At 37.5% G+C, this 14558-nt stretch overlaps 1 protein-coding gene across 2 annotated transcripts in view; it reads right to left on the minus strand.

Moving 5' to 3' along the window:
- Positions 1 to 14558, minus strand: part of LOC119794372 (RNA-binding protein with multiple splicing-like) — a 63383-nt gene that overhangs the window by 24648 nt on the left and 24177 nt on the right. For both annotated transcript variants that reach the window (XM_038301897.1, XM_038301896.1), the window contains exons 3-5: positions 14171 to 14209; positions 8156 to 8218; positions 503 to 653 (exon numbers count right to left, since the gene is read on the minus strand). In XM_038301897.1, coding sequence (XP_038157825.1) covers positions 503 to 653; positions 8156 to 8218; positions 14171 to 14209 — 253 coding nt within the window. The remainder of the gene's footprint in view (positions 1 to 502; positions 654 to 8155; positions 8219 to 14170; positions 14210 to 14558) is intronic.

The following is a 14558-nucleotide window of genomic DNA, read 5'->3' on the forward strand; positions in this document are numbered from 1 at the left end:
TATTACAGCTGGTCTATGTTTAACTATCAATGAATGATACCAGCAAAACCCTTTAACCCCATGGAAAAAATATTTAACTAGCAAGGAGCTGCATGAACACATTCCAAACACACCTGGTACTTTCAGGTTCAACACAATGAAGCTACACGGTTAATAAATACTCAATCAGTGAGAGTATCAATCTCTGACCAAATGAGCTCAAAATAAATCAGCATGTCAGCATTTCAATAAACATTTGACTTTTTTTGTTTCGGTTTTGTGAAATGTTTGGTAAAAAATGAGCAAAACAAACATGTTTGCTTTGTCTAAATGGGTCTAAAATCTTCGATATGAGAAAAACATACACACAGCAGTCTCTATTTTGTTTGTCCACCGAAGAACACGATTATGTCTGATAAATAAAGGCCTAAAGGGAAACAGCTGTCCGGTCCACTACAGCCAAACAAAGTAGCATCACAAAGTAAGAAATACTCAAGGATGGGTGAGTGATGGGAGCACTTACATGGGTCTCTGCTAATGAACTGTGGCCCGGGGCTCTGTTGGGAAGGAGGGGGGTTGGGAGTGCCGACCAGCTTGTTTTTGGCCATCTTGGTGTTAGCTTTGGCGAACTCCAGCCGCAAAGTTTGGGGAATCTCTGGATCAAAACGGACCCCCTGAGATAAAACAGAAAGAGATTGTAAGGCACGATAAAAACAAAAGGACAGAGGAAGTGTACAAACTGTTCTAGTATTTGGATAAAGCTTTAAAAAGTCATATGTTTCATTTGGCCATTGGGAACAATAATGAGAGACAGTTTGGTATATCCATTGTACAAAGTATTGTGCAAAGAATTTCTAGTTTCTTATCCGAAATTACAAATACGTTTCTTTTGGCCAAACAATTAAAAAAAGTGGCCATCAGTGTTTTACTACCTGGCGAAGTACAGTGCCTTCAGAAACACTGATAAAATACCTGGTTTACAGCACGTAAATAAAATGAAACATGCTAAATCTTTTAAAGTCGTCTTCCGAGTATAATGGCAAACTTACCATCTACAATTCAATTGAAAAACTAATTTCTTCTACAAGGCGAAAAAACTTGCTGTTGTTGCGTGCATCAAGCTTGGTTTATGCTTGACACATCTGCGAGGTTTGAGAGGCCTGACTTTCTGCTCTGCACAGCTAGAAAAACTTTCTATAATGAAAGCTCTGTGCAGAAAAACATGGTGGAAGAGCAACAGTTCACGTATATAAACATCTAGAGACGTTGAATGATTTAGCCCAATAATATCACTATGAACAACAGATTGTGAAAAACTCTTACTGTCACTCTTGGATGACATAAAGAGGCTTTAAAAACTTTGGATACAACTGTTTTCTACTTATATATGTTGTTTGGTGTTGTAAACTTGTGGTCTTTGTCAAGCATACAAGGGGATAAGCTGCATTGAGTAAAAAACCTGGAGACATTGTGTCATTGTGTCTTGTTCTTAGCCTAAAGTGTGCACACCCTATATGGTAATAACTTATTAAATAGCCTTTAGAGTCTGTCAGTATCCCACATCTTTAATTGACAATATTTGTCCAACCTAACTTGCAAAAGCTCTCTATATCTATGAGGCTGTGAGGGAACGTCTTCTTTTACCTGTAGGTTCACCTAGAAAGGGTTGAAACAAACATTAGAAAACTCTATAGTATGGACTCATCACAATTGATTTAATATATTCTACACAGATTATAACTTCTTTAATAAAGAGTTTGGGATGTGGTAAACCTTAGTTTTATTTATGAAAACTAGAATTATCATTTGATATTAGATCTGACTGAAGAAAACTGCATTATTTACAAAAAAAATCTTGAAACATCTCTGGTGTTTAACTGGCTTTTTATTTCATTTTGTATAAGTACTTGAAAATCAAAATTAAACTTTTAACATTGATCTTTAAAATGTATAATTTCATTCATTTTTGACACTTTTTTTGCTTTGCTTTGTTTAGCGTTATTAATGTTTTCAGGTTTCAAAAATGAGCATCACAATATAAGATTATAACTTCCCTCTTGGTAAACAATATAAGAGTTTAAACAATTATGTCCTTTAGAGTTTTATTAATACTGTTATTACACTTCTTGGTCTATTTTCTAAAAGGTTTTATGCTTATAAATGAGGATGGAAATTTTGGAAGCATTAACTTGGCAATGACGGCCACTCATAATATTTCTCTTGGGATGTTTTAGAGGCAGTGAAATTTTAAATAAACTCCTTCAAATAACAGTAAATAAGGATTTCAAGGCAGAGGAAACAAAAAATCAGCAAGTTCCGGTTGATATTTTGAATGATTATGTGCTCTCAAAGTTCAGTTAAGTCGGCTCACATGTCGGAACTTTCCTCATGTTTCGGTTGTTGTGTAACAACGTCAATTATTTCTACAGTTAAAACAACAAGAGAGGCAGACATGCTGTTTTCAGACTGCTAAGATGTCATTTTGTTTCCCTTGAAGGTTGCTCAAGGCAACTTTGTTGAGAGATTAGGGTTCGCCACAAAATGACTCTTAATGATGTTAAATCCAGGATTACATTGCTTTCACAACCACCCTTCAAAACAGGGTGGCTGAACTATTTGGCTTGGCACTCATGCTGTTATGTGATAAATGAGGAGGGGATAAAAAAAAATAAAATCTGCTGTCCTGCATTTGGTAAAGCAGTAAAGCAGATTGATAGAGAATGCTGCAGAAAAATAATCCTTTTGCATTGTTTTAAGGTTTACTATGTAAGGTTTCTGGAACTGTGAAAGTTTGCTAAATTTTTGCATTTCACAGAAATTCACAGGAATATATAGAGCTTCAAATGTCTAGCTTAGTTAAGTTAGGGTGATTTTTATTTTCATGAGCCATCCATATGGTTGTACTGCTATAGGGTTACAGTGACGGAGAACTTACTGACTACCTTTTTGATGCCTTTATGGAGGAGATTCTACAGATGGAGTCACTATCAATGTGTTTTTTGACTAAAAATAATTGCTAGCGCTATTAGGTTTTCCTTCTCATTAGAAAAAGCCCTCACACGATACTTACTGTGTTAAAATGTGTCTCTTTTCTGGACATAGCCACTGAAGGAGCTATTACTGGCCTTGGTTTTTTTTTTTCCTTTGTCTATTTTCTCTTACATCAGTGCTTGTGGGTTTAGAGGTGTGGCCTCAGTGGGTGAAGTCATTGCTGAAGTGATAACCTTTGTCTACTCTTTGTTTTGCTTTTTTTAATAGTAGGTTCCCTTGTTTGGTACATGTATTTAGCCGCATCTCATTCCAGGATTGAGTCATTTTGATGACTATCTATCTATCTGTCTGTCTGTCTGTCTGTCTGTCTGTCTGTCTGTCTGTCTGTCTGTCTGTCTGTCTGTCTGTCTGTCTGTCTGTCTGTCTGTCTGTCTGTATACCTACCTACCAACCTAGATATATATGTATAAATATCTAGATAGATACTGATTTGAATTGTATTGAAATTTATGCAGTTTAATATTTGATGTATGATGAAAGCTGCTCACTGTGGATTACTGAGCAATTTAGAATCAAAGGTCGATGACACTCTGGCTAACACATGTTGTCATTTAAAAGTCAAGGCACACAAGCCACAGAACCTGAATACGCTTCCTCTTGACTGACTCCGGAACTGTAATATAATACCAAGACATCTGATCCCTCATTTGTAATGACATGGTTTGGTGCTGATGCTTGAAAGGAGCCAAAAGTTTAAGCAAATGCCTGACATGCCACTGTTAAAGTCCTAACAGACTACTGCTCATGACAAGTCAAATATAAAGGCTGTTTTAGTCCACATGACCAGTTGGTTGAATCGTTTCCCCCCTTCGTTATTTTTGCAAGAGGAAACACTAAGAATGTGGAAGAAATAATTCTTCTTTCCAAAATCAAAGTGGATATGAGTTAAATTGGCTTGGAAATAACCCAATAGGATTAAATTTCAAAGGCAGCCAAAAACACATTAAAATTAACCGTATTTAGTTGTCTGGATAAGACAAAGGTCCGATCTGCTAAGGATGGAAGCAGTTGAGGTGTGAAGTTCTCTGCGGCAAAAGAGCAAGGAGTTGCCGGGGAATGGGCTTCTCATCTCGTCCCAGCAGGCTGGGGCAAAGCTGAGCTCCAACAAGCGAGTGAAGACTCTTCTCATGAAACAGGGAGGAATTAACTGGGATTGCCTCGGCTCAGGGTGGCTCGCAGCTTCTACCGGTAGTAGCTGCAGAGGTGTAATAAGCTGCGGAGTTATAATGAGGGGGCCCTGCTCTTCGATGTTCGAACCGAGCTGGATATCCACTTTGGAGGGCTTCTAAGTTTCTTCTGCACCCCCACCAATGGTAAATGTTAATGTTTTTTGTAATTTAGAAGAAACATATCAGAGCTCCTGATTGGAAAGAACTTGCTTGTTCCCTCTGGAGGTTTCTCAATTTTCCACATATCTAAATATGCAGAAAGATGTCTACAAAAAAACGTATCTCCATACGACCTCTTGGGATCATAACTCTTCCTCCAACAAAATAAAAGAATTCCCACTTAGAGATTCTACAGAAATAATGTGAGTGTTGCTGGTTCAGTTCATAATAAGATGATAATTTTTCTCCTTTCTTCTTCTTTCTGCTCTGCCTTTGATACGCACCAGCATTTCTAACATCAGAAAGACAACACACTCCACTGTCACGGTCCCACTTCAGTTATAGAGATAAAAGTGATCTTTTTCCGTCACGGAGAAATCAACAAAGATTCTAAATATATGAATAACAATAAGAAAGTAAAGGTTGTGAAAGTCGAAGTTCATGCCTGCCAATGTTTTTCTAAAGACAGCGTCTAAAACTGCGAATATGGTCTCTGTTGTTTTTTTTTTAACCTGCCTGAGGCTTCTACTAAGCCACAGTCTGAAATAAGGGAGATTAAAATTAAGGCCTAGATCAATATCCTCTATTTATACACAAAAGAAACCTAATTTTCTCTAAAACTTGCAACATTCACAGACAAGCTCAAAGACGTTAATTTCCTTCAAATGGTGCATGATAGGGCTCCATATTGTTAAGGACTGCTAGGAATGCTAAGGAAGCTTATAATGTACTGTATATAGCCTGTGTCTTACTAAGTATAGACACAGTGATCAGAATCTATGGCCAAGTACCAGCCTCTAATTTATGCAGATTTTTTTTACTTTTATAAAAGGATAGAATGTCTTTTTAATAAATAACAAGATACTAGCGTTCAAAATGTGTTAATTTAGTCATTTAGAGGATTGTACAAAGACCTAAAAGATTATTGAAAAGAAGTTTGTCTTTAACATCTGAGGGAATAAAATAGTTAGAAATACTGTACTAAGATTGTCATGATCTTGGCAATGATGGCTGGCTTAATTGCTCATTCCATACACCTGTCTAACCCAGCCAGGTTGCTCATCACTGCTCATCTGATCCACCTGCTCCTGCTTCCATATAAACTGCTCAGTCTAAGCCATCAAGGCCAGATTATTGCTCTAGTTCTCCTTCTCTCGTGCCAGTGTTGAGAGGAGTTTTTAGCATTCTCGAGAGTTTCTGATTTCCTGATCCTGACCAGTTCTGCCTATCAACCACTGAGCCTGTCTGTTTGCGTCTGAACGGGCTGCCTGAACTGAGTCTTTGGACTCCTGGACCTCTGAGCCTTCCTGTTCTGATCCGTTTCCCCGACCTGACTTTGGACTCCTGCATGTTCTCCAGGGCTACAGCATCTGGGACACTATAGCCTGCCACATTCTGTTAGCAGCCCACCGGCTGGATCCTACCTTGTTCTCTGGCAATGGACTGAACTTTTAAACCACGTTAGTGACTCTTGTGAAAAAATCTTCATCTGTACGATTATCATGGTCACTAACCTGCGTTTTTCTGCAACAGAGCTTCGGTGATAGACGCCCTACGCACTGATACGGTGGATCCACAGCCCGCTATAGTGTTAATAAACCTTTGAATTATCCCACTGTCTGTCTCGTTTTCAATACTGGGTCCTTCTGTCCTGTTTCATGACAAAGATAGCTAAAATCATTGGTGGATTTTGTAAATAAGACTAAAAGTGACCTGTAGGCATGGTTTTATTAGCAAAATCTTCAACTGTATTTTCCAAAACCTTTGTTCAGATTACATACATTCAGTTCAGCTTGCTCTCCCTGAACAAATGACAGCTTTAGCATTGTTCGCATCTAATAGTTAGCCAATCACGGTATCTTTTTTTCTCCTTCCAAAGTGTTTTTTTTCTCTTCTCTCAACCACATTTTGTTTCTTTTCTTACAAAGGCGGCCATATAAAAAATGGAAATGTTTTAAGAGAATACCAGTTTTAGCATAATTATAACAGAGAAACATTTTCGAGGTGCTTACAAATAATTTGTTTCTTGTCTGACAACTTTTGTTATTGTTCTACAAAGTACCTGAAGTACGGTGGCTGAGAAATGCAAAACACATTTACAATTCAAAAACACATTAACAAAAAAAAAACTAAATAACATTTGAAGAAACAAAATTATATTTTATGAAACAAATGTATTTTTGAAAAAAAGTTTAAATTTTAAAAAAACAAATAACATTTTAGCAAACAAATTTACATCTAAAAAAAAATTGACCGTTCGGAAACACTTGTACAAGTGCAAAGACAAAACTGCAGGTGGCAAAACACAGTTACATAGCCAAAAACAAATTAACAAAAGATGGCTAAACGGAAAGGGAATGTCCCAGTGGCCGGATGTGACGTCACGATTACCCTGACTTGTAGTACAAACAGCTCAATCTGTAGTCCTCCTGCTTCACGTGAAAAGTCAGCGGCGATTTTATTATTGTGGAGCAAATTTCAGCCAATTTACACCATTTTGTTCTTCGTGCGGACGGTCTCTGGAACTTTTACGTGACACGGACCAGGTGGCAGGACCACCGGAACTGCTGTAACGCAGCCACTGCCACGAATTGAGCTCGGCCCTGCAGCTTGGTCCTGCCACCTGGTCCGTGTCCCGTAAAAGTTCCAGAGACCACAATAAGGGCAAAACATTGTTCGGTTAGCGTAAACTTAAGAAAAACAGCTTCAGTGCAATTCTTTCCATCTAAAATCGCTGCTGTCTTTTCACGTGAAGCAGGAGGACTACAGATTGAGCTGTTTGTACTACAAGTCAGGGTAATCGTGACGTCACATCCGGCCACTGGGACATTCCCTTTCCGTGTAGCCGTCTTTTGTTAATTTGTTTTTGGCTATGTAACTGTGTTTTGCCACTTGCAGTTTTGTCTTTGCACTTGTACAAGTGTTTCCGAACGGTCAATTTTTTTTTAGCTGTAAATTTGTTTCCCTATAATGTATTTTTTTTTTTTCTAAAATGAAACTTTCTCTCACCTAAAATCTAACTTATTTAAAATGTGAATTTGTTTCCTAAAATGTAAATTTGTTTGCTAAAATGTAAATTTGTTTTTAAAAATTTAAACCTTTTTTTCAAAAATACATTTGTTTCATAAAATATAATTTTGTTTCTTCAAATGTTATTTTGTTTTTTATTTGTTAATGTGTTTTTAAAAATTTAAACTTTTTTTTCAAAAATACATTTGTTTCATAAAATATAATTTTGTTTCTTCAAATGTTATTTTTTTTTTTTTTTTTGCTAATGTGTTTTTGAATTGTAAATGTGTTTTGCACTTCTCAGCCACCGTACTGAAGTGTTAAAAAATAATCAATCTCATAGATGTTGAGTCCTGGTCTGCTTTTTTTTTTACCTGCCTATTAGCAGCCAGTAAACAGAATCTTTAATTAGGTGACTATCAACATGAAGCAAGTCAAGGTCTACTTCCACTCATTTTAAAATAAAAAGACTCCAACAAAGCAATCACCTTCATATTTTGGCATTAACTTACTTCACCAGGCGAACTCACCTACTGACAGCAGCTGGCTTTTTAGCAAACATCACTTAGATTACAAACTGTTGTGAGATCCTGTTGCATCCAAAGTGCACCGTATTTTGAATTATCTTTACTATATTTGCATTCATTTTTGAGTTTTTTTTCTTGCACTTAATGGGCTATGGAATAATATGTGTATTTCCTTTCCCTTAAATCCATTTGAGATGCAAAAAAATAAGAAACATGCTTTGCACTGAGCTGCTGCTCAAGCGATGAGGGCATGACACTTACGTTCAAGGCATTCTTAGCAGCCTCCGCCTCTGATCGGCTGTCAAAGCTGACAAACCCCACCGGCTGGAGAGAAAAAGAAAGAATAAAAAGAAAGAAACATGGTTTAGGGCAAAAAAACTGAGTCTGCATTTCTGTCTGAATGACAAAACATGTTGTTCTTTTTTATTATATATATAATTTTTTTTTTCATTTCCTATCAGAGTCAACTTTTTTTTCTCTTTTTCACCCTGTTTATAAAACCTTGGCAACATGAGGAGAGATAGAGAAGAAACGGGAGAGGTAAACAGGCAGTTCAGCTCTGCAAAAAGGGGGAGTTCAGGTTCAGGCTCTCCTTTGCCCAAATACGGGCAATGTGAGGAACGAGAAAAAGCTTTAAGAAGCATTGAAGGGAGGGAGAAGAAGAGAGATGAATGTAGAGAACAAGACAAATGAGAGCAGAGTGTAAAGGTGAGAGGTGAAAATTGAAGAAAGTGAGGCCAGAGCTTTTAAAAGCTCCTCCAGTGGGCCTGTTTCGTGACATCTTTTTTAGAATCTGTTAACTTCAAAGACCTGTTGCTGTGACAGGGAGGAGAAGAAAAAAGGGGGAAAAAAGGAGAATAAGACGATGCAGGTGTGAATGTCACATAAAATTCACTATTTTGCTGTTCATGTAGATAGGGAGCCTGAAAACATGTTGCTCCCTTGGGTTCGCACTACTGTCTGTGATCTGGAAAAGCAGTGGAGGGTTATGGGAATTTGGAATAAGTGAAGCGAGAAGCAGGAAGAAGAGGAGGGGGAGGAAAGGAGAAAAAGTCGAAACGCGAACATTAAAGAAAAAGGACTTAGTAAAGACGTCAGGAGGAGGAAGCATAGCGGGAATATAAATAGAAAGGGTCTGAGGTCTTGCTGCTGCTGCTATATATGGAGATGGCAGAGAGTTCTCTGACTGGTGGAGAGAGAGAGGGGCCAATCGATTGATTTATGTCGCCATCGTCATTGCCATTAGTGGAGGGGGGGGGGGCAAAACAAAGCAGGGACACTTCTAGACAGTCTTTTGTTACTCCTGACTGAACGTGAGCATTAGCTGGCATTTGTCATGTTGAGGATGGCATTTATGGGAGGCAGAAAGTAACAGATGCCCCTTTTCAGTAAGCTCAAGGGCTAGTTCGGAGACAAGAGCATCAGATTTGGTCAATTCTTTGTAACAAATCCAAAAAAAAAAAAAAGAAAAAAAAGAAATACAATTACCTAATGACTTACATCTTGGAATCTAAAGTAGCACAAGGTTGTTTTCTGGCTTATAATCTCATGATTCTCGCCAGCCTAAAGGGAAGCTCAAAACTAATTCCTTTGTTTGGTTCAAACACAGAGTATGGTGCAGTTGACTCATTCATTAATGCAACTAATGGTTTTTTTTATTTTCTATTTTCTTTTCAAAGGGGCCAAATTATGGACTTTGACTGCTGTCAGCCATTTATTTTCCCATACCTGTTCACTTTCAGATTTTTCTCATGTTCTGTAGGCAAGTCGACTCACAGGGAGTTAATACTTTTTTTTTTTCAGCTTAACTTTCATGCACATCCACATCTTTGCAGATTCCCAGTTCAACTTGGGATTGCTGTTCACAATACAGGAAGAGCAGCACAATAAACTCTGGAAGCATATTTGCTTATCATTTAATCATTTTAATATTTATTTTGTAAAGCTACTTTACCTATTTGCTGACTTCTATTTGTTTTTACTTCATTATTCATTTTAAGCACACATTAAAGATTTTCATTCAGATTTCATGTTGTTATATCCAAATAAGGGGGGGGGAATTGTGGGTGGCGCTGGTTAGGATTGACAGAGTGTATCTGCTTTGCAGAAACTGAAGTACTCCATTCATGATGACCAAATTAGAGTATTCCCATTCGCTGAGCTCCATTTGGCTCTATCATGAACTGATCTGTACCGGAAGCACGATCCATACCATCTGCTCATTTGCGCATGTCCAAGCAGATATTAATCCAGGTCGCCATAAATAATGAAATTATGGTACTAAAAGTACTTATTTCTCTTCTTATATCACCAAGGGATGCTTCGCTACACATAAAAAAAACTAAATGTAATTACTTTTCGGAGCCAGTTGGATACTTTTTACATTCTCTTCATTAAACTGCATTTCTGACATCTTCATCGGACATGCTCATCATGATTACACCATTTTTATGTGCATTTCAGTTGTTTCTTATATAAGTTTAAAATGAAAGGAAAAAATAAAACTCGCAGAAGTAGCGTAGGATCCAATTCCTGGGAGAGATTGGACACAGAGGAGTGATAATACTCTCTCAGTAAGTCTGAGATTCTTCTTTTTTAAACATTGTAAATCAGTTGAATAAATCTAGACAGAAGGATTTTGCAAAATGCTGCCAAAAAAATCGGCATCAATTGTGTTCTTCTTCTCCTGTTTGATATTTTCCAAGCTAGTTCCTGTTTCAGCTGCTGAACTCTTACCAGCGTCGCCCGATAGATAAACTCTGCCCCCCTCATTTTAATATAAGAACATGAAATAAAAGGAGCTCAAAAGGAAAACATCAGTTAAAAAATAAAAGTCACTCAATAGGTAGTGTCACAAATGAATTCTCCATTATGAAATAAATGAATTACATAACTAAGAAATCTTTGAATAAATAAAAATCTTGAAATAAAATTAAACACATTTTTTATTAACATATTTATTTTGTCTTATTTCATGGGGATATTTTTTTATTCATTGGAAACTGTATTGATAATTTATCAATAGCAATATTTATTTATTTAATTTTGAATGGAACAGTTCTCCATAATTATCTACTTCCCTTACAGTTTTTTTTTTCTTTAGGCAGACACAGTGCAGTGGGATGTTCTGTTCAGGTGCTCCGCAAATCAACAAATTAGCAGCAAATTTCCAAATAACAAAAAAAAAATAATAATAAATTTAAATATACATATACAATCACCGGCCACTTTATTAGGTACCCCATGCTAGTAACGGGTTGGACCCCCTTTTGCCTTCAGAACTGCCTCAATTCTTTGTGGCATAGATTCAACAAGGTGCTGGAAACATTCCTCAGGGAGTTTGGTCCATATTGACATGATGACATCACACAGTTGCCGCAGATTTGTCGGCTGCACATCCATGATGTGAATCTCCCGTTCCACCACATCCCAAAGATGCTCTATTGGATTGAGATCTTGTGACTGTGGAGGCTATTTGAGTAAAGTGAACTCCTTGTCATGTTCAAGAAACCAGTCTGAGATGATTCCAGTTTTATGACATGGCGCATTATCCTGCTGAAAGTAGCCATCAGAAGTTGGGTACATTGTGGTCATAAAGGGATGGACATGGTCAGCAACAATACTCAGGTAGGCTGTGGCGTTGCAACGATGCTCAATTGTTACCAAGGGGCCCAAAGAGTGCCAAGAAAATATTCCCCACACCATGACACCACCACCACCAGCCTGAACCGTTGATACAAGGCAGGATGGATCCATGCTTTCATGTTGTAGACGCCAAATTCTGACCCTACCATCCGAATGTCGCAGCAGAAATCGAGACTCATCAGACCAGGCAACGTTTTTCCAATCTTCTATTGTCCAATTTCGATGAGCTTGTGCAAATTGTAGCCTCAGTTTCCTGTTCTTAGCTGAAAGGAGTGGCACCCGGTGTGGTCTTCTGCTGCTGTAGCCCATCTGCCTCAAAGTTCGACGTACTGTGCGTTCAGAGATGCTCTTCTGCCCACCTTGGTTGTAACGGGTGGTTATTTGAGTCACTGTTGCCCTTCTATCAGCTCGAACCAGTCTGGCCATTCTCCTCTGACCTCTGGCATCAACAAGGCATTTCCGCCCACAGAACTGCCGCTCACTGGATGTTTTTTCTTTTTCGGACCATTCTCTGTAAACCCTAGAGATGGTTGTGCGTGAAAATCCCAGTAGATCAGCAGTTTCTGAAATACTCAGACCAGCCCTTCTGGCACCAACAATCATGCCACGTTCAAAGTCACTCAAATCACCTCTCTTCCCCATACTGATGCTCGGTTTGAACTGCAGGAGATTGTCTTGACCATGTCTACATGCCTAAATGCACTGAGTTGCTGCCATTTGATTGGCTGCTTAGAAATTAAGTGTTAACGAGCAGTTGGAGAGGTGTACCTAATAAAGTGGCCGGTGAGTGTACACATATGAGCATAAGGCTCTCCTGGGAGCCATCATCCGCCAACTACTTTCGGTCTTCGTTATTTTTTTTTACAAAGCAATAAAGTCAAGCTGCAGATCACTCGTGATGCCACTCGTGATGCGGAGACACATTGGAGGGAAGGAGAGAGAGAGAGAGAGTAAAAGAGAAATCATGCAATAAACGTCCCTTTCTAGGACCTGGTTTAGGAAGAAAGCTTGGCTAACTGCATGTAGCGAGGCTAACACTTTATCCTGCTTTCCCTGCCTCCTTTTTCAAACCTCAGGATCTGACCCAGCATGGAAAAAGAAAAGTAAAGTAGGTCTGATTTAAAGCACATTTTAGAAAAGGCAAAGAAGAATAAACAATCTGGGATTCACATGGAAAATAATAGAATATAGCCTACTTTTTCTAGGTGTTTCTTTGTATATTTGTTCTTAAATAAACACATTTTCAGAAAATAAATATTTTTTATATATTAAAAAAATATAAAGCTTACTAATAGTTTCTCCATTATTAAACTGGTACATTACTTTTTTTAGGTTTGTGACACCACATTGGACCATGCAAAGCACAGATTTATCTTCACAAAGCATCAGAAGGGCAAGATTTATGTTAAAAAATAAACCTGTACATGAAATTATGTTTTGTTTTAATAAAGTGTTTTTATATTGCTTTATTTTGTTGGCATTCATATAAATATACTGGTGTGATAATTTAGTATACGTTTGATTGGTTTTTGGTATATGTCTATTTTGAATTTATAGCCTCCCGTTTTCTCCCTGGTGGAGAAAACTCCACAAGCCGCCACTGATACTTAACATCTAATGAGAAAGTAGTGATAAACTCCTATAACTTCAATATTGCTATTTTAGGAGCCAATTATTTTTTGTTAATAATTAACTAAGTTTTTATTTTTCGAGGATAATCTAGTTAAGTTTATTAATTTTACTTAATTGTTTGATATATGTTTTGAGATTCTGTTTTTTTGTTATTTAGTTATGTTTTCCTGGTTAATTATGAGCAATTTGGGTGAATTAAGTCAATGGTAGAACCAGCATGCACCTCGATGGGTGTATGGTTTTTTACGAGCACAAGAGAACCATAGAGAAAATAGCTGTCATTTTCTGTTTGCTTGCTTAAGGAGAAATTAGCCACAAAACTAAAAGACTTTACAGGGAAAAAGTTATTTTACCAGCATAAATAACTTGGTCCATGGTGCATCTGTGGCCTGTGTGGATTTTTGGGTGTCGTAAAAGCTGGGGGAAGAACTAGGTAATTTTTAAGAACAGCTTTAAACCATCATAAAGGTTGATAAATCTATCATTGCATTCGTTCTTGCCCTTAAACAGTGAGATGTTAAACCATAAGTGTGTCTGAATTTGATATACAGACATCTGCCAGACAATGTTCAGTCCTGCTCCCCTGAAGGCAAAACTTCATGTAAAATGCTCTTTTTTTTTCTTTTTAACACCTATAAACCCCCATCCTAACCCCACTACGGATCTTCACGTCCCACCAGGGCTGACATTGAGTACAAGCACTATATCAGACTGCCAAAGGCAAGTTAGTTCAACATATGCCCCTCTCCCTCCTAACAGGAAACTTCTTTTTCCTGTTAAAAGGTAATTCCAAACAAAACATGTGGCGCCGATCCCTGTCAGTCAACAAGCCGATACCACCAAGAAGGGAGGGAAAAAGGAGGTCCAAAGAATTTAAGGTTCTGACAGATAGGGGGTTTTGTTAAGCAGCAGCAGGAATGTAGGCATATATATATATATATATATATATTTTTTTTTTTTTTTGGGGGGGGGGGATCAAACGAAGAAAAATAAACCTACCTGTTTAGAAGTGAGTTTTATCAAGGATCCTTCATATCCCTAAAAAAGAAAAAGAAGACTATAATGCAGGTAAAATCAACTCAATATTATTCATTCCTTTATATTTATGCACCTTTTAAAAATTGTGTTACAGCAAAAAAAGTGCATATGACTTTTATATTTCAAAAATAAACATGGTTTTCAATATAAATGTGCAAACTTTTATACAGTTATTTGTCAGTCGGAAAATGTGAAGGTAGATAAATTGCACAGGAAAATTGGAGTCGTTTTTGCAACAAAGGATCTTTAAAGTATTTACTCCTGGGGGGGAGCTGAAAATGCGTATTATGTTTCAGCTTTTCATTTGTGAAACAAATTAAAAATAAAACCCTTCTGTGGTCACACTACA

The sequence above is a fragment of the Cyprinodon tularosa genome, unplaced genomic scaffold (genome assembly GCF_016077235.1).
Source record: "Cyprinodon tularosa strain WSP-4 unplaced genomic scaffold, ASM1607723v1 ctg477, whole genome shotgun sequence".
In the NCBI taxonomy this organism is placed as follows: domain Eukaryota; kingdom Metazoa; phylum Chordata; class Actinopteri; order Cyprinodontiformes; family Cyprinodontidae; genus Cyprinodon; species Cyprinodon tularosa.